Genomic DNA, 20000 nt, shown 5'->3' on the forward strand with positions numbered 1-20000 from the left:
TTAGCTAGAATTTGTCTTAATTTACCACTGAAACATGGATTATTTTATCTTTGTAGTCAATGAAAAGTACAAATTTTTGTTCAAAGTGTTTTGATGAAAACTATTTCATCTCAAACTATCCAGATATGTTACTACAACAGATTGTGTAATTATACAGACACATACGCATGTGTAAAAATGCCATTATTGATTATTTTTTCTAAATACCATTGTGTTGAAAATGATTTTTTGCTCACACTTACAGTGAACTCTCCAGTGACGGCATCAAAGCCAACATGGATGGTGTGCTCAAAGTCCGACGGTAGAGAGATCTCTGGACGCTCCTTCCTCTTGTTGGCTGAGGGACAAATATAAGGGTGGAGACACAGTTGGGTTGGAGACGAGAAAAACAGTTCATGGATATTTGAATGTAGCTGATTCCAATAGTTTATTGTAAAAATACAACCCATATTAATTAGACTTTGAACACATGAATACATCTTTCATTTACTTCAATTATACTCAGAGAGGAGCCTACATTTAAAATCCAAAAAATCTTTACAGATCTATATTGGGAAAAGTTAAAAACCAGGAAGTGCCACAGCCCTGCAGAGTTTAGTTCCAACCCTGCTCCAGTAGTTTTCAAATAAGCCTAAAGGACTTGACTAGCTGGATCAGTTTTTATTTTATTTTATTTATTTATTTCAGGTTTATTTAACAGGGACAATGCACACTAATGCTACATGATTAAATGTACAGTGTGCCAGAATTAGCCAGTAGGCTATTTTACATCTGCTGTCCCTGGACAGATCTTGATGTCACACCTAAAACAAAAAAAAAAAACAACAACAAAAAAACCATAAAAACAATATATCTAGGACAATAACTAATGTCAAAGGTTTCCCCTATCTAAACACAAGATAAAACAATGAGCCAGCCAACCACATTGGCATAGCACAGGAGTTCATTTTGCACATGAACCTGTTTACAAGTGTTGGACAGTTCAAATAACTTGAACCTGCCGGAGGCATGGGGGACACAGATGTGCCCAGAGCAATAAACTGCAATGTCCAAAATGTAAGATGCCTAAGACAGGAAGAACAGCTCATCGTCCTTGTAGTGCCAAACCACGTGTAAACATATGTCCCCTCAGATATGTTCGGGAAATTGTAGGTGTTATTGTGGAAGAGTGAAGTAACATCTTACATCAATAACTGACAGATCTACCTCAGTCTATATGAGGATGAGATGCACTATAGTACTTAAAGGGAAGGTCACTTTGAAATTAATTTTTGTTATGTTTTAGCTTACCTCAAGGGCATCCAAGATATAGGTGTCTTTGTTTCCACAGTATTTTCAATTTTGATGTTTTTAGGTCAAACCGTTCTTGTCTGTCAGTCATATAATGCCGGTATATGGGGTCCACCTCAAAGATCATGCACAGAGAAGTCCAAATTAAACATGATTTAATGACTCGTAAATGTAAGTACACATTGATGGCCTAAGACATGAAACGAGCGGTTTGTGTGAGAAAACGAACATTATTTATATCGTTTTTACCTCGTGTAATCACAGCCATGTCCAACTAAACTGAATCAGTTGTCCAATGTCCAACTGAACCGTGTCCAACGTTCCGCCAGAAGTGATATCTCATGTGTGTATGTCACTCATTGTTTGCACAGAGATTTCGGACGTTTTACCTTCCACTAAACATATTTAGATATATTGAAATTGTCTTCCATTGCGATTTCCTGTATATATAAATATGTTTAGATCTTCACAGTGAAAGGTAAATCTTATGAAATCTCTGTGTAAACAATGAGTGACATACACACGCGAGATATCACTTCTGGCAGAACGTTGGACACGGTTCAGTTCAGTTCAGTTGGAAATTGGACAACTGATTCAGATCACTTGGACGTGGCTGTGGTTACACGAGGTAAAAACGATATAAACAATGTTTCGTTTTCTCACACAAACCGCTCGTTTCATGTCTTACGCCATCAATGTGTACTTACATTTACGAGTCATTAAATCATGTTTAATTTGGACTTCTCTGTGCATGCTCTTTGAGGTGGACCCCATAGACCTTCATTATATGACTGACAGACACGAACGGTTTGACCTAAAAATTTCAAAATTGAAAATACTGTGGAAACAAAGACACCTACATCTTGGATGCCTTACCTGAGGTAAGCTAAAACATAACAAAAATTAATTTCAAAGTGAACTATCCCTTTAAAGCAGCTGATGGCCACAACAGATACTGACTGCTATTTTTGATATTCACTCCCCTTATTCAGGGACTCATTAATCCATTTTTGTTTATCAAACATCTGTGAAATTTGTTCAGTTTATATCTCAGTTGTTGAATCTGAAAGTTCATAATATCCACACACACACACACGTGACGAAACTAAAAAAAACAGTTGAAAGTGAGAGGATGTCTATATATAAATATATTAATGCATGGGCTGAATCTGAAATCACCCCCAAACCCTCATTAAGGGGATTATTTGATGTGATATCCATTTGTAGTGGTGTACTCATTCAATCCCACATTGCACCGCAATAACGAGTGTACAGCCAATGTACACTTAACCGAATTCGCTCCCTCGTTTTCATTCACTCCTTCAAGTCAACTGTATTAGTGGACTAGGAAATAGGGACTTAGGGAGCAATTTCAGATTCAGCCACGGTCTGTCTGAATACTCCATTCTGATTGGCTGGAAGGTGCGCAATAAAACCGTTTCATGAACAAGTAGTTCCAGGTCACAAATACTGTACTACATTAAAGGGATAGTTCACCCAAAAATTATTTATATATTACAGCCCATGATTTACTCACCCTGAAGCCATACCAATATATGACATACTTCTTTCAGATGAATACAATCGGACTTATTAAAAATTTCCTGGTTCTTCCAAGCTTGATAATGAGAGTGAACGGCTGTTTGACTGTGGAAGTCATTCTATTCATGATAAAAGTGCTTCACGCAGATCTGCGAGGGTCAATAAAGGCTTTCTGAAGTGAAGCAATGCATTCGAGTAAGAACAATATCCATATTTAAAACTTTATTGACTAAAATAACTAGCTTCCGGCAGACGGCCGTACGCAACGATTTACGGCGAAAGAGTAACCCTTGAACTTGACACACATTTTGATTGTTCTTATTGAACATTTATTTATTTATTGATACTTCTGGAATATTCATTCATCAACCCCTAGTTTTTGAGAAATCTCTTTTTTAGTAAATATTTAACACTAGTCTGCCATTTTAGGCTCATTTGTTCTCTGGATAAGTGCTGACTTTCATAAAGACAATATTACAATATAAACACGGACTGGCACAGTCTCAACGTAGCTATTGCGTTCTGCTCCAGTTCCTGTGTGTGTCGGATCCGAGCGGATGCTGCTAATGCCTATTAAACAACGGCTGGATCTCATCCTCATCTTCTTGATGCTGAAGCCAGGCAGGGTCTTTAATATTAATGATGTGTTAACGGGCTGGTAATTAACACAAAACAGGCTTCCTGAAACACGAGCCGCACAGGACGCAGGAGTGCAAGAGTGAGACGAACGCTTGACACGCTTGAGACATGAGTGGAAGCATGTTATCAATTGAATAGTGTTCGTAATTCTGAATAAATGAAACATCAACGGTCAAAGGTTTATGGCCATAAATTTGCTGTTTGCTAAACAGATCGTGACCTTTGAGCCTGAAGCTAACTTTGAATGATTGCCAAAAGAAATTATTTTTCTGAGCTGCCAAACACCCTGTTGAGGAAGATTTGTTTGGTTGTAGAAAACAATACTAGGTAGTGGCAATAATTGTCACTCACTCTTGTCTCCTCCTCCGGTGAGTATGGATCGGATGAAGCCTTCTTTTCTCCTCTTGTCCTCTGGGTTGGGGGGCAGAGGTTTGGAGCCGTGATTCAGAGGGCCTGAGTCTTTACTGGACGAGCCAATCATTGTGCTGGTGTTTCTCATGGGCGGAGCTGGCGGCTTGTCTTCTACTTCCCCATTGTCTGACATCTTCAGCTGTGGGCGTGGCAAAATCTGAAACAACCATTAAGAGCTAGAGTTAGTGAAAAGGGGAGGGGCTTAAGTAAATCAACAGCAGGGGTTGCTGGAATGAAACTGAAGACATAATTAGATTTACCAAATTACCACCAATCTTCTTTTAATAGTATTTAGATTAAACTAGGACACAGCAGGGGGGGTCAAGCCAAGACAGGAGGGAAACATCCACTGAAGCATCAGGGTATCCACAAAAATATGAAGCAGTTCAACTGTTTTCAACATTTATAATAAGAAATATTTCTTGAGCAGCAAATCAACAAATTAGAATGATTTCTGAAGGATCATGTGACACTGAAGACTGGATGTGATGTAATGTAATGCTGTAATGATGCTGAAAATCAGAGGAATAAATATGTTCAAATATTTTCTAATAGAAAAAAAAGGTTTAATTCTTATTTAAAATGGTAATGATATTTTACAATATTACTGTTTTTTAATCAAATAAATGCAGCCTTGGTGAGTCCAAGAGCCTTGTTTAAAAAAATGTCTGAGCATGCATGTGTGTGTGTTTATTCAAATAACTAACCCTAATATGAGTAATATTAATAGTAATTCGGCCCTTATAAAACTCAACAAACTAAACCATAAATGAATGACATTGAGTTGTCAAGAACACATTAGTTTAGGGAACACTATTCAATATTAACTAAGCTAGTTCCATAATACTAGCATATTGGTTGTTTATTAGTACTTATAAAGCACATGTTAATGCCTTATTCTCTATATAACCATATTTTGACCCCTAAATCTCACTCCACACCTAAATGTAACCACAACTACCAGCTTAATAACTATCAATAAGCAGTAATTAGGAGTTTATTGAGGAAAAACTATTTGTGTTTCCCAAACTAAAGTTTTACAGAGTTTTCATTTATGAATCTTTTCTGAAAGGAGCAAACAGTCCAAATACAGTCCCATCTTTGCTGTAAAAAAAAAAAAAAAAAAAAAACACAACTCATTGCTGTGAATCTGACATCAGTCCTGACACCTCGACTCAAACCAGGGTTATTTAATATTGGACAGACAGCATTATTTTTGGTTTGTGGCTAGTTAACATGAAATGCTTTTGGGAAGCTGACGTCCTGCGGTTTGACATGTTATTCTCCATTCATTATTTATTCTCTGTTTATTATTACCATGTATAGGTTTTACTTGTATGTGCTCACACAGAGACTACATGGAATATTTGTGCTCAAACCAAGCTGAACATTGACAAAACAAACGATATTTATCGAAAACACATACACACTGCCAGCAGTAGTAGTAATATGATATATGGTAATCAATGCCAAATCTATATCTAGAGAGCACACTGCTAATATACACACACAATACAATTTTATGACATCTTTTTAGATTTTTTTTTTTTGTGTGTGTGTAAAACTACTTTTACACAACATTTTCTCAAAATGACCAAATATAAGTCTATCACTAACCACTAGATATCAACAAAAAAGCTGAATTTTCTGTAAAACTTCACCTCACCAAAAACCTCTCGGCATACCGACAAGGAATCCCACCAGTATTCCCATAAAAAAAATCCACCACTAGATCCTGCTGGACGCTGAGAGAGTGTGTGAGAGAGACTGTGTGTGTGTGTGTGCCAGCTTTAAGAGGCTGTGCCTTCCCTGATGTGATGTCACCGGTGAACAATAAAAACTATGAGTTTGATCTGTGACTGACTCGCCATGAATGGTGTAACATGATAGCAGAGATTGAGAAAAACACACAGACAGTACAAATAGGACACTGTATTACCTGTAAACACACTTTAGCCACAAGCAACCAGACATAGAAAAGGCAGGAGGGAAAAAAAACACACAATAAAAAAACCAGCACGGGTGTGTAAAGTCACAGAAACACTAAACGCGTGCACACACAGCTGGTGAATGACTGTTTGAGACATACAGGGTCCATGTGGACGTGTGAAACCCTTTACACTTTCACGTTTGCTTTTCTATCATGGTGGGGGACTTTCAATTGACCTTTGTTTATAGCTGAGCTAAGGACATTTTATATAGCCTAACCCTAAATCTAATCCTCACACAAATGTTTATGCATTTTTATATTTTTGCCATTTTCCATTTGGAGATTGTTAACTGGCCTATAGCTGATTCCAGGTTGAATTATCCTTGTGGAGACATTTAGTCCTCACAATAGACACAATAGACCTGACCCACAAAACACACACAAAGACAGAGTAACAACGCCCATGTGGACTCACATTTCAGACAGCACTGTCACATTTAGCAGAGGCCTGTCATCACTGTGGTCTCTTTTATCTCTCTCACACAAACACACACACACGCGCTTAGTTAAACTAAACACAGATTGGAGGTCTTTAAGCCTTTAAGTCAACTGTCTTAAAAACACTTGTACACATCTATTTAAAAATTACAATTATTTAAAATTAAAAAAATAAAAATAAATAAACTTGAGAGACAAGTTTAGCATGATGAAATTAATAAATTGGTAAATAAATAGTTAAACACAAACAAATCTGAGAGAAAGAGTGATTGGATAATGAAAAGTGATAACTAAATACACGTTGGAGCTTGTAGCCTTGTGGGCAGCATGCCGACAAATAGCACAAATGCGTTTCGGATGACCCGAGTTTGAGTCCCGGCACATGGACCTTCCCCTTTTTTTTACAATTACAAATACATCAAAAAATTACATAGAAATAGGTAAATAAAGTGATACAAATAATAATAATAATAATAATAATAAACTAATAAAGAAAAAAAGTCAATGATATAAAGTGGCAATAATGAGTGTGCACTAAAGTTTTAAAGACAAAGACCAGTGAAACAGCAGGAATGAGGAAGTGAGTGAGTCTCAGGGACTTTGGTCTGGTCCCTGGTAATTAAATTAACCTCAGTGCTGTTACCCGCACACACACACAAACATCTAACAAACCTCAGGTGCATTTCATTCACGTAAACAAAGGGCTTCATTCACAGTGAACTTGAGAGTCCCCTTCATTGTCTTAAAGAGAACATGCAAAAAGAAGAAATAACCACCATAGATCCCAAGCATATACCGTAAGAGGAAGATGTTCTAGTGCGTAACTGTGACTATTAGGTTGTCCACACTTAAATGACATGATAACACCAGATGATTTTCCTGAGCCGCTTTAGCGCGAAGTGACGTACTGGCGAGAAATTGAACATGTGGTTCGGCCTGCGCTTAGTCATTTGTTTGTCAAGTACCATAACTGATCGCTTATAGTATTTCACTTCTTCGTCTTCACCTGCTGCATTCAGCTCCCTTGATTTTCCTTCAAACAATCAATGGGTTCTGAACTTCTGATTCAAAAAAACATTCACTCAAATTCATTCATCCCATTGATTTCAATTGAAACACTGACTGGAAACAGGCTAAATGATGCTGATGCACAAATCCCACCACTCCGTTATTTTTGTGTTCAAAATTTATAAAAAATTATAAAAGGAGTGAGTACATCATGAATCCATTTTCCATGTTTTTGTCTCATCCTGAATCACAGTACACCTATAATTAATGTTTATATTCTGACTATTAGACAGGTTTGGGTCAAACAACTGCAGTGTAGCCCAGTACCTGTTACTTGTCAGACACAAACTGAGAGAAGAAGCTCCGGCTACTATGTTCTTCCGCAAGACGCATGCAATTCAGTTCATTAACTTCTAGAGCGTCAAGTTACGGAAAGATGAGGTGGAATACTGTGGTACTTTACATATTCATGGTATTTCAAGGAACTTCTAAGACCAACATGGCAAGATAGTTCACTTTGAAATTCATTTTTGATATGTTTAAGCTTACCTCAAGGGCATCCAAGATGTAGGTGTCTTTGTTTCCACAGTATTTTCAATTTTGATATTTTTAGGTCAAACCGTTCTTGTCTGTCAGTCATATAATGCATAATATAGGGGGTCCTATATTATTTAATGACCCATGATTTAATGACTCGTAAATGTAAGTACACATTGATGGCGTAAGACATGAAACGAGCGGTTTGTGTGAGAAAACGAACAGTATTTATATCGTTTTACCTCGTGTAACCACAGCCACGTCCAAGTGATCTGAGGGCGTGGACGCTTTAGTCTGCGCAAGCGCAGGAAGTGATCGCTTGTGCGTCACTCATTGTTTAAACATAGAAAAAGTTACCTTTCACTGTGAAGATCTAAACATATTTAGATATACAGGAAATCACAATGGAAAACGATTTCGATATATATATCAACAGACAACATTGAATTTTTTTTCGCAACCACGCGAGAGATCACTTCCGGCGCTTTCCAGCGCTTGCGCAGACTGAAGCTCCCACGGCCTCAGATCACCTGGACGTGGCTGTATTTACAAGAGGTAAAAACGATATAAATACTGTTCATTTTCTCATACAAACCGCATGTTTCGTGTCTTAGGCCATCAATGTGTACTTACATTTACGAGTCATTAAATCATGTTTAATTTGGACTTCTCTGTGCATGCTCTTTGAGGTGGTGACCATAGACCTCCATTATATGACTGATAGACAAGAACGGTTTGACCTAAAAATATCAAAATTGAAAATACTGTGGATACAAAGACACCTACATCTTGGATGCCCTTGAGGTAAGCTAAAACATATCAAAAATTAATTTCAAAGTGAACTATCCCTTTAATAAAACACAACACCAGTTAAAATTAACAACTAAAACTCAATTAGCAATGTTTCTCAACACATAAACTGGAATGTTACCCAGCCAGAATACCATGTGGACAGTGTCGTTATTGTTAACAACTAAAAACGTATTAAAATGTAATGGTTATGGATGTAAGGGGCGTGACATTTCCCAAACACGCTCGAAGCGGTTGACCAATCACAACACACTGGTCCAGCAGACCAATCAGAGCATATTGCATTTTTCGGAAGGAGGGGCTTCATAGAGACATGAACTAAACAGAGCGTTACAGTCAGACTGGAAAAAGAGGTGCTGCAACAATGTCAAATATGTGAAAAATAAGGTGTTAATGTAAGTGTCTAGAAGAACCCTAAAACTAAATCAAGGCATTAGGTTCTCTTTAATAATAAAACTACTTAACTATAACTAAAATGACACTGCATGTGGAGGTCCTGACTCCTGACAGAGATCAGATGGGTTTTTCTTAGCACAAGTGAGATGAACAAAAGACACATCATTCAGGATGAGAATAGCTCTGATCTCTCTAGAGGTGTAACAGAGCGAGGTGTGATGGAAGCACAGAGGCTTCTTCAGCTATTTAAATAGCCATTGCTATAAATGTAGGATTTGTGTGAAATTTTGGATTTATCTTGTTAAGCAGGTGAGTTTGTACACGTAAGAAAAAATGAATTCTGGACAGGATATAAGCAGGGTTTCTGATAACTCCTCGCACATGCTAATCACTAATCACTGTTGTGGCATTCTTTCAAGTCACCGGACAGGTTTTAGTAAAGGTTTCCTGAAATCATTTCTCTGACATGTGGTTAATTTGCCTCAGGCTGCGTGAAACGGCCTTTATGAGATTTTCATTACCTTTGTGAAGACATGCAGAGACAGAACTGGCACACATGCGGTTTAATCTCACCTTCAAGCTGGTGTTAAGAAAATTATACTAAACAGAGACACGTGAGAGAATGTGTATATACACAGGATGTCTCTTCCTTAGAGTAAAATTACATTCAGTCAGAAATACATCACAAAATCATATTTTGAATGAGCTTTTATTTTTATATTTTCAGTTTTCCCTTTCATTTTAGTTGTTGAGTTTTGTGTATGTGTGTGTGTGTGTGTGTGGGGGGGGGGGGGTGTTTCAAGTTAAGGTTTTCATCTAATGTTAAATTTTTTGTTTCAGCTTTATTTTAATGAATAAAAAAGTTTTTTTTAAATGACTGAAAGAAAAATTAAGAAAATAATACAATTAGTTTTTGTAACCATAATTGCGAGATGTAAACAACACTGGTCCAGAACCACTTCCTGTTTCAGTTTTTTAACACTACATAAAAGTTGGAATAAAATACAACCAACAGAACATTTACAACTGAATCAAAAGTTAAACACACAGCTTTAAGATGTTTTCTTTACATTTGAAATAAAGAAAGCATTTACAAACTGAAGCAGGAAGTGTTTCTGGACAAGTGTTGTTTACATCTTGCAAAATGGTCTATACAAACATTAAAGGTGTGCATGTATTTTTTAGTGGCCTCTATTGGTGATGTTTCAGATTGCAACCAATTTTTACATTTCACTAACTATTTGTGTATCTTTCACAATCAGCAATGTCAACATAGGTAAATGTATATAATATGATAACGAAAACAGTTAGTGAACTACTGAACATAAAAGTAAGATTGTAGGAAGTAACATTACTGTCCTGAACGGGTTTGGAAATGTGTATTATACAATATGATAGTAGTGGGATGAGTGACGTTAGTCAGTAGATCTAGTACATAAAATAAAAGTTACGTCCTAAAGCACCTACTTTTTGTTATCCTGGAACAGTCTTTTGTATTCATTTCATGTCTCATATGTTGTAGTTAACCTTGTATGTTCTATTTCTCTATTTCATTACGGTTTAACATTTTTTCAGCATATCTTAAAACTTGTAATTTATCAGAAAAATATGATTCAAATATATAATTCAATATAATTTGAAATCAGAAAAATATAATTCAAATATATAATTCAATATAATTCACTCTCTATAATTCAAACGCTCTGACGATGTTGATCCGTGTTTTCGCAAGTCGATCCAATTCACGTTTGGCCTGACGAGCTTCAGCAGATAAAACTTTGTTTTGTTTTTTATATTTATGTGGAGTTTGTGTTGGAGTGTGTGTTGTGCTGGAGGCAGGAGTTTTTTAGTGTTATCAGACTCATGTCGTCAGCTGCGGTGCCGTCGCACAGACTGTATATAAAAAGGAGAGAGGCTCGGGAGCGCGCGTGCACGTCACATCCGATGGATTTCACAGAAAATCCGACCCGGAGACTTCACATAGAAATAGGAATACTGTCCTTCAGAGGTAATAGCAAAACCCCACAAGTGGATCATTGTAATGTGTGATTACAACCCCTTCACACACAGGCAATAAAAACAGGATTCATTTTAGAAGAAAAGTTACATATAGCACCTTTAAAGAAAATTTCCTAGACATATTTAAGAAAACAAAGCCTCATACAAAAATCATGGCACTAATCTTGCAAAATTTCTGTAGTTAGTAGTACTGTATCTTGTGCACGACAATGTAATATCTGTGGCCACTTTGCATTTATAATTTTAACGAATATGTAAGGTGTATAGGCATTCAATCTGCTTTTTTTGCAGCTCTCTTCCAATGAAGACATTACAAATGAAACGAACCTGTCTCTCTCTCTCTCTCCTCCAGAGGATACATTTACACTCGTCTTTCTGTTAGACCTCATTTGAACTTCTCTATGACGCCCAAACACTTTATGACACTGATGGGCTCACACACAGACATGACGGATTCGTTTCATAACAAGACCACTGAGACCTGACTGCACATCAGAGTCTCTGGACGATCCAGTCGACATACACAGTGGCCTTTTTAAGTCAACATGAAATCATTTTTGCTTTCCTAATAAATGTTCTTGGTCATAATATGCATGATTCATCACTAAACATTATTGTAAAGGAAATAAAATAATTTAATAAGTTTGTTTTCACAGTCTTTTACCAAAATGTCTAAAATGACTTTTATGCTGATGTATTAGAATGAATTAAAAGAATTAAAATCCTCTTGGAAAGAGAAAGTTATACATTATTTCCTGATAAATATTCATTTTCAATGTGCGCAAATGCATTTAAAAACAGTGGTACTACTAATCAATGCATTTATCATTCCAACTCAAAACTTCTGTGATATTGGAACAGTTGAATATTCATAACTTTCTGAAAACTCTATGGCAGCGCAATCATGCACAGAATATATCAAACTCTGCTTTCTAACAGTCTGTTGTTCCCTGGAGATCCAGCTTTAAAAAAAAAAAAAAAAAAAAAACACACGCTCACATCTACACAGGAGGACGCGCTCTTCCAGGGTTAAACTGGGTAGCAGGCCGCCCCGTCATCTTAAACACGCACACACACACGCCCTCCAGACAAAATACTTGCATATTCTGATGTTCAAAGATGGATGATGTGAGAATGAGCAATGCATGTGTGTGTGTGCATAGCCTGGCATCTATTCAAACTAAGAGAGATGATCACAACAGTGCCGGAGGTCGGTCTCACAGACGGAAAAACAGTGTTGCAGCTTTATGTACATGCTAATGATCTACACAGGGTGGGGTGCAGGCAGACACTTTTAGTGTATATTTTATCATAAATTAAAAAAGCACAGCTCCTCAATAATTTTTCTGAGGCACGAAGGAATATCGAACTCACAGATGTGAAGTTGAAACCTCTGAGAAAAAGAACACAGCACCACATTATTATGCCAGAAAATAGTATAATGCAACTTTAATGTGAAGTAAATATGCAGTACGAAATTGGAATCGGATGGAATACTGAAAAATAACCATATTTAAATGATCCACTGTCATCATACCTCAGGGTACTTCAATGATTATCATGGTATAAAAAGTAGATACATGTGTGGGGTTTCATTAAGCATATTAAGGGGACAAACTTGGCCTAAATGTTGGGGGTGTGCACAATTTGAAAACAACTTCTAAATTAAAGGGTTAGTTCACCCAAAAATGAAAATTCTGTCAGTATTTACTCACCCTCATGTTGTTCCAACCCCGTAAGACCTTCGTTCATCTTCGGAACACAAATTAAGATATTTAAGATATTAAGATCGCTCCTGCATACTAGTCCATAGGCTTCTTGAGGGAATGACTCTTGCTGGCATCGAAAAGTCATTAAAGACATCGTTAAAATAGTCCAAGTGACTACTGTGGCTCAATTTTAACTTTATCAAACGACGAGAACACTTTTTGTGCGCAAAAACAAACAAAAATAACGACTTTATTTCAACTATTCACTTCCCTCTCCATGGGCCTGTAGTCAGTTAACGTAGTGTGATTGCGTAAAGCTACGTCACACGAAGGCTCACTATTGGCCGACGCTGGTCACGTGTGATGCGTGTGACGTACAATAACAGAAGCTTACGCTTTTAAACTAGTAACCTGACTCGCGCAGAGGGTGAAATAAACGAACAGTTGAAATAAAGTCGTTATTTTTGTTGTTTTTTTGTGCACAAAAGTGTTCTCGTCGTTTGATAAACTTAAGATTGAGCCCCTGTAGTCACTTGGACTATTTTAACGATGTCTTTAATGACTTTGAGGACAGCAAGTCATTCCCTCAAGAAGCCTACCCAGACAGCAAACTGACATTGAATCAATGTGGAAACGACGTCTCTCATGACATTGAAACAACGTTGATTTGCTCATCGAATTAACGTTGAACCAACGTCAGACGCGGCATTCTTCAAAGATAAATGAAATCGAAAATCGGTTTGCTTTCATAACGTTGAAACAACGCGTTGATTTCAAGTTGATTTTCCGTTAGTTTTGAAAGAATGACGCGTCTGACGTTGGTTCAACGTTAATTCGATGAGCAAAACAATGTCAGATCAACGTTGTTTCGATGTCATATTTCCACGTTGATTCAATGTCAGTTTGCTATCTGGGTATGGACTAGTATGCAAGGGGCGATCTTAATATCTTTAATATATTAATTTGTCTTGCGAAGATGAACGAAGGTCTTACGGGGTTGGAACAACATGAGGGTGAGTAAATACTGACAGAATTTTCATTTTTGGGTGAACTAACCCTTTAAGCAAATAAGGCTGTTTGTTATTCAAACAAAATTAAATTTGGGGGGTTAGGTTATTGTTAATATAACAAAGCTAGTCAAGCATGTGTAGCGGAACTACTGAGATCATCCAATATCTGGAGTCGTGATGCTGCCACGGCCAGAGCCCAACTAGAGCAGATGGTACAGAAGAAACATGGCCAATTTACATAGAAATCAACAGACAGAGAATTAAATGACACCCTACAACACATGATTTCCTCAGTGACCATAATAATACTTGAACTCAACATTTGTCAGACTGGTTCAAATTGGCTTAGCTCTTGGATTAGTCTTGGATACTTGGATTAGTGTTGGATAAACTTGAGCATAACATGCAAACACACACATTAACACAAGTGAACTGTCCAGACCATCATTTTGTACTGGTAGCATGGCAAACCTCATAGAGGATGGAGGGAGACTTTATCAAGTCTCTCTCACACGCAAACACGTTTACTTTCCTTAAACGTATACGGTTTCGAAATAAAGCTAATTATAAATACCAAAGCCACTTGAAGGCAAGCCTGCAACCTTAGCCAAAAAAGTGTAACACTTGCTTATGCTGCAATACGCAGGGAAGGAGACAAGGCCTTTTTTTAATGGATGTCGATGGAGGAGAGGCTTCACTAAGCTTTTGTGGGGAAATAGGTAATCATTTAATGAATCAAGAGCTCATTGCCTTGCCTTCAATACGTTTGCTGGATCTATCTATTTTTAGAGTTTACAATGAAGAAAATGTTGTTTATAAGAGAAGTCACAGACAATTGAGCGTCGCGACAGGTATGATTCAGTTTACGGCACTTCTCATTCATTTAGTATCCATAAACAGTGATTGACTGTCACACAACAACTCTGAATGAAATTCAATGATTTCAAGGCTGTAATGTAATTAGTTATCAAAGCACATTTGATCCAAGTTAGCCATTACGCTTTCTCTAATGGTAGAGCCACGGACCCTTGTATCTCCAAAAAATAATGTCTCGGTAAATACTACAACCTAACCGTAATGCAAAACTTTCTGCATTTCAAGAATTGTTTAAAAGAAAAAAAAATACTTTTAATTTATTGTTTTTTCCCACGAAAGGATTATTTCAACGCATTCTCACCCCAAGGCGTCACCTTTGACCATGCTTCAATATTTGACGTTTTAGGCGCCCTTTAGCGTCACTTACATGACGCGATCCTACGGCGTCATCTAACTGACGCTAAAGGAAAGCGTCAGTTAGAGGACGCGGTTAGGTTTAGGTGTGGGGTGGGGGTAGTGTACACGCGATCCTAGGGTGTCATCTAACTGACGCTAAAGGGCGCCTAAAGCGTCAGATATTGAAGCATGTCCAAATGCTTCCCAAGGCGTCAGTTAAGTGACGCCTTGGGGGTGAGAATGGGCTGATTATTTTTGTCAAATTTAGCTGGCAATACAGTACTAAATAGTTACAGACAAACACAAATACAAGATATGTAATCTAGATCACTGGATCTCAGCTGGTTTTCGGCTTTAGGCACAGATTGGACATCAAGTGTAGACTGAACACAGTACCAGAATTGTTTATCGTATAAAAATTCTTGTGTAGGGATGGATCATTTGGGATAAATCTTTATTGAACATCATAGTTTATTTTCAGGGATGCACAATTCGGTCAACGATTTTGTGAGATCAACACTCACATTCTTAAATGGCACGTAACTTGCAGTCAAATCCAGCAAACACTTTGTATTCCATTAGATGCTTTTAAAATAAATCTCACATTTCAATTCATGCATTTCAATCCATCTAAGCTGTATCATTTTATGTGCTTTAGTCATAAAGAGAGATTTTATGGTTAAACATAGACATGCTATGTTTGGATTTCTCTATCCTGAGTCTCGCTGTAGTCTGACAAGGAAGAATTACCCATGAGTCACAGTATTGATCTAAGATCCCGAGATCTTCAAGCACTCAGCAGTACCGAGCTAAGGAAGAACCTTGAACCAGAAGCAGATCAATGAAATCGACCTCACAGACACTGTCTTTAGTTTCTTACAGGCCATTCTGTTAGTCAAACTCCTGAATGTGCCATCACAGATCCGCTCTCTTGTCCTGTGCTGCGAACCAGGATATAATCCCTTCCCCCTTGAGTTTAGAGTCCCGTAGAGACCCTCCCTTCCACCCCCAAAAAATAGATGCTATTGTCTCTCTTTCTCGTCTCCCAAAGGACTCGGCAAGCAAGATGGCTGTATGTTCCTTAAACTAACATTTCACCGGGGGTCTCATTAATAATCCCCTCTGAGTGAGCGACGCACATAGATCTAGATTGGAGCGTCACGCTGAGACGTGTCTCATAGATTATGCCAGTGCGTTTGAGCTCTGCCGTCCCTCCGAGCATCAGGGATGCGGCCCCGTCTGGTTGCTGGACAAATGATGGGACATAAATTGAAGTTTTATGGCTCCCCTGAAAGTGTGTACTTCCTGTTTCCCATGTTGTTTTTGGAAATGATGTGTTTATTTGGTTAAAATGCATCCGTCGGGGACGGATTGGAGCCGTGTGGTTGTCACATGGTAGATTGTGATCTGTAAAATTCTTAAAAGTTTTGCATATTAATTGGTTTATGCAGTCCACAGCAATATTAATACAGTTAAAGGAAGGGTAGGCAAATTCAGAAAGGCTAGCAATAGCAAGCTAGGTTTGAAAGCATAAGATCCCACCCTCCCTTTGAAGCATTTCCAAAGCCACGCCTCCTTCAAAACACATGAACGAACAGCTAGAGCAGAGTCTGCAAAGTGTCACTAGAGATGGCGTTATTACCTCATGACTCAAAAGCACATAACATTACAATAACAATGAATGTAAACAACTTACAGAGCTCATGCCATCTTGTAATTACGGTTATAATGATGTGAACGCAGCGAAATATTACAGTGAAATATTATAATTAACAATAGGAATATTTGCCATTTTTTATATTGTATTGAATACATATTTACTTATTTAAAGTCATATACACTTATATCACCAATTTCAACCCTTTCCTCTACACAATTTGATATTTATAGGGCTGGGGTAAACGATTATTAACTAAACGATTAGTTGGGCGATTATTTTATCGATTAGTCGACTAATCTAATGACTAATTGGACGACTAATATAAAGAATATTTTTCTGCTGCTCAATTAATACAAAAAAAAAACAATGTATCTCAAATAAATACTAGCATACTGAGATACTATAAGCTGGCTAACGTTAGTCTAAGGTTATGTATTTGAATACCATCATTATAACTCTACAACCGCCAAAACCGTGTTATTAAAATATTTTTTTTACAAACAGTTTTTATCATAGAGAATGTTTAAATATTAATATCAGCTGAGGAGGGAAACGGAGGCGGAGGTAGTGGTGCGATTGGAGGCTGCTACTGATGGAGATGAATCAGGAGAGGTTTCTACACCTACTGATCAGAGCGCGTGCTGACACGGAGTAAAGCCTTGTTTATAGGCTACTCCACACGTCCGCACGAGCGCGAATGTGCGTGGGGCAAAAATGACGCGTTGGGTGCGCAAGACCAGGAAGTCTGTGGCTGTGTACGCCTTTTTTGTAACAGCGCGTGCGGTGCCGTGTCCGGGATGAACGTCTTCAAGCCGAATCTGCCCGAGCTTGTACGTCTCACCACACCAGCACGCAGTTTGCGCGTCTAAATTGCAAAGTTTTTTTTAAGGGTTTGTTTACTGTGTGTGATTCATTTAATGGATAGCACATTCACTTCTAGTTGTCTTCGTCCTCTATTCCGCAATGCTTCGGTCTCCCACGTGTGTGTGGAAAGCTGTACCGCCGGGAACATGCAAAAAAATAAATAAATAAAGAAGCGTCGACGCAAAAATATGACGTCGACGCAATTTTGACGTCGAATCATCGACGCGCCGCTACAGCACTATATATTTATATAGCATCACTGACAAATATCTTAACTTGCCGCCCCATATACACAGAGTACATGAGATCGTGAATTCTAAACCCAAACTGAAAAGCGAGCAAACATTGAAAAGCGATTTCAACAATAGCCTACGTAGATAGCGTCATCCTGATGCCTATACGAATTATAGGTCAATACACACCCTCCCATTTTCCTGCCATTCCTCCTCTTAAATAAATCTCTCTCGGTCTCTCAGACAGTAATGCCAGCAGTGCAGGAGGTTTGGCTCCAGTGCCGATGGAGCAGATTGGGTGTAATATCGCTTAATGTTCGTACCCAACATAAAATAAAGTGAGCAGCACAGTGGTAAGATAAATCACACCACTATCGCTGATGTCAGGAAACCTCTATAATGCAGAGACACACATACATGTTAGTGTGGACTTTCCATTGACTTTCCACGGGCTAATGGTATTTTCCATACCTTAACCCTACCTGTACACAAACCTTTTAGCATTTTCTATTTCAAGTAAGACATTATATATTATGTTAATAAAGACATTATCTCACAGGAACTGTTAAGCGCCCACTACTATGCATGTGATTTCAGGTTTTACTATTCTTGAGGGAACATTTAGTCCTCTCAACGTAGGCAATACCGGATCACAAAAACGAAAATTACAGCGGCTCATGCACACATTCAAAACACACATTGGCTTTTACGACTTCTTATTCCAAAGACAGCAAAAAGATGATCATGTTACTAGTGCTTAAGGGAGACACTTCAGCTCAATTTAAGTCCCATTGCTGTAGTTAGCTGCACGTATCCCAGACTGCCTTGCGTTTCGACTTTTCGCTCAAAGCCAACTAAAACTCTCTGTTTTCTCTCTAAGGGCCAGTCAAAGTACTGTAATCTCATGACATCATGTGCGAAACATTCCCTGACCCACCCTTGGATTCCTTTGGAATCAAAACTAGATTTTTTTTTTATAAATAGAAATGCAAGAGGTGAATACACACAGAAACATCACCCGTATGATGCTAAAATATTTTCTGTGGCTGCCAGGACTTATCAAAATATTTAACCAACAAGTGGATATCTGAAAGTCTGATCACATTTCTCACACTTATGAGCAAAAGTAATGGTAATGTTTGCCTTTGCAAACACCTCTAATAAATATATTTTTACTCAATTCTATAAATATTTTATATTATTATATAATTTAATTATATAATATATTATTTATATTAAAATTATAAAAATATAAATAAATCAATATTTAAGAAAAGACAAATAAATCAATAATTTAAGAAAATAAATCAATCAATATGTAAGAAAACAAAAACATGTATGTAGAATAAACTCTCTCTATGAACTTTCTGGTGTGTTTGGGAGCTTGTGAGAGATTTTAGGAGTGAAATGAGAACAATGCATAGCCTGTAGAGGAATAGATCTTTTCTATTATTCATCAAACCACCCCCACCAACCTCACTCACCTCTGCTGCTATAATAACAGAAGGCTCATAGGTATCAGGTATATAGTGCTGAAACCAGAGAAACAGACCAAAGAAAGAGGAAGAAAGACTAATTGTTTTGTGTCCAACTATGGTGCATGTTTGAGGGGAGCGATTTACAATGATTTTTTCATAGATTCAAATATAAATGGGCCAATATGCATTAGTGTTGACTCTTTCTGCAGGAAACATTGACATGCCAGTGTGTGGTGACAAATGACCGTCTTAATGAGCGAGTCACTGATTTATTCATTCAACTGATTCATTCAAAAACACTGATGAATTAAACTCAGGAACAAAAACATATGGCTTTCTTCATGAGTTAGTTGAATTATTCTCTAAAAATATTTGTTCAAAAATGTTGCAGTATGTTGCTCAGAGACGCACAAGGTTATTGGACCCTTTTCAAAACTGTGATGAAGTAGTTCCACAACAATTAATATCACATTAAACACACACACACACACACATACACACACAGGTGGATCTAATCAGTCAAACGAATCGGTCTAATCAGTCAAAGTCAAACTAATCAGTCTTTTCAGTCGGTTTCTTAAAACAGCTAGCCATGTTTACACGAGAACGCTCGCGGGTGAAAACGTAAAAATATTTTATCGAATGTGCCTTTCGTTTACACGGCGACGGCGTTTTTGAGGCTTAAAAACGCAAAAAAGTGAAACCACTCTCCAGAGTGGAAATCTTAAAAACGCTCCACCGCCCCGTTCCCGTG

The 20000-nt window shown here is 37.7% G+C and overlaps 1 protein-coding gene and 1 long non-coding RNA gene across 5 annotated transcripts in view; both read right to left on the reverse strand.

The window, feature by feature from the left end:
* LOC148977394 (uncharacterized) overlaps nt 1–20000 on the reverse strand; it is a 72999-nt gene that overhangs the window by 20800 nt on the left and 32199 nt on the right. The window lies entirely within an intron of this gene.
* The window catches only part of pak1 (p21 protein (Cdc42/Rac)-activated kinase 1), a 49965-nt gene that overhangs the window by 16310 nt on the left and 13655 nt on the right, over nt 1–20000 (reverse strand). For 2 of the 4 annotated variants that reach the window (XM_039663718.2, XM_039663720.2), the window contains exons 2-3: nt 3823–4039; nt 243–337 (exon numbers count right to left, since the gene is read on the reverse strand). In XM_039663718.2, the coding sequence (XP_039519652.1) occupies nt 243–337; nt 3823–4015 (288 nt within the window). In that variant the 5' untranslated portion in view covers nt 4016–4039. Of the gene's footprint in view, nt 1–242; nt 338–3822; nt 4040–5543; nt 5686–20000 lie in introns of those variants that run through there. The other 2 variants (XM_039663719.2, XM_039663723.2) reach the window with 2 other exon arrangements.

Source organism: Pimephales promelas, chromosome 10 (genome assembly GCF_988280905.1).
Source record: "Pimephales promelas chromosome 10, fPimPro1.hap1.1, whole genome shotgun sequence".
Classification (NCBI taxonomy): Eukaryota; Metazoa; Chordata; class Actinopteri; order Cypriniformes; family Leuciscidae; genus Pimephales; species Pimephales promelas.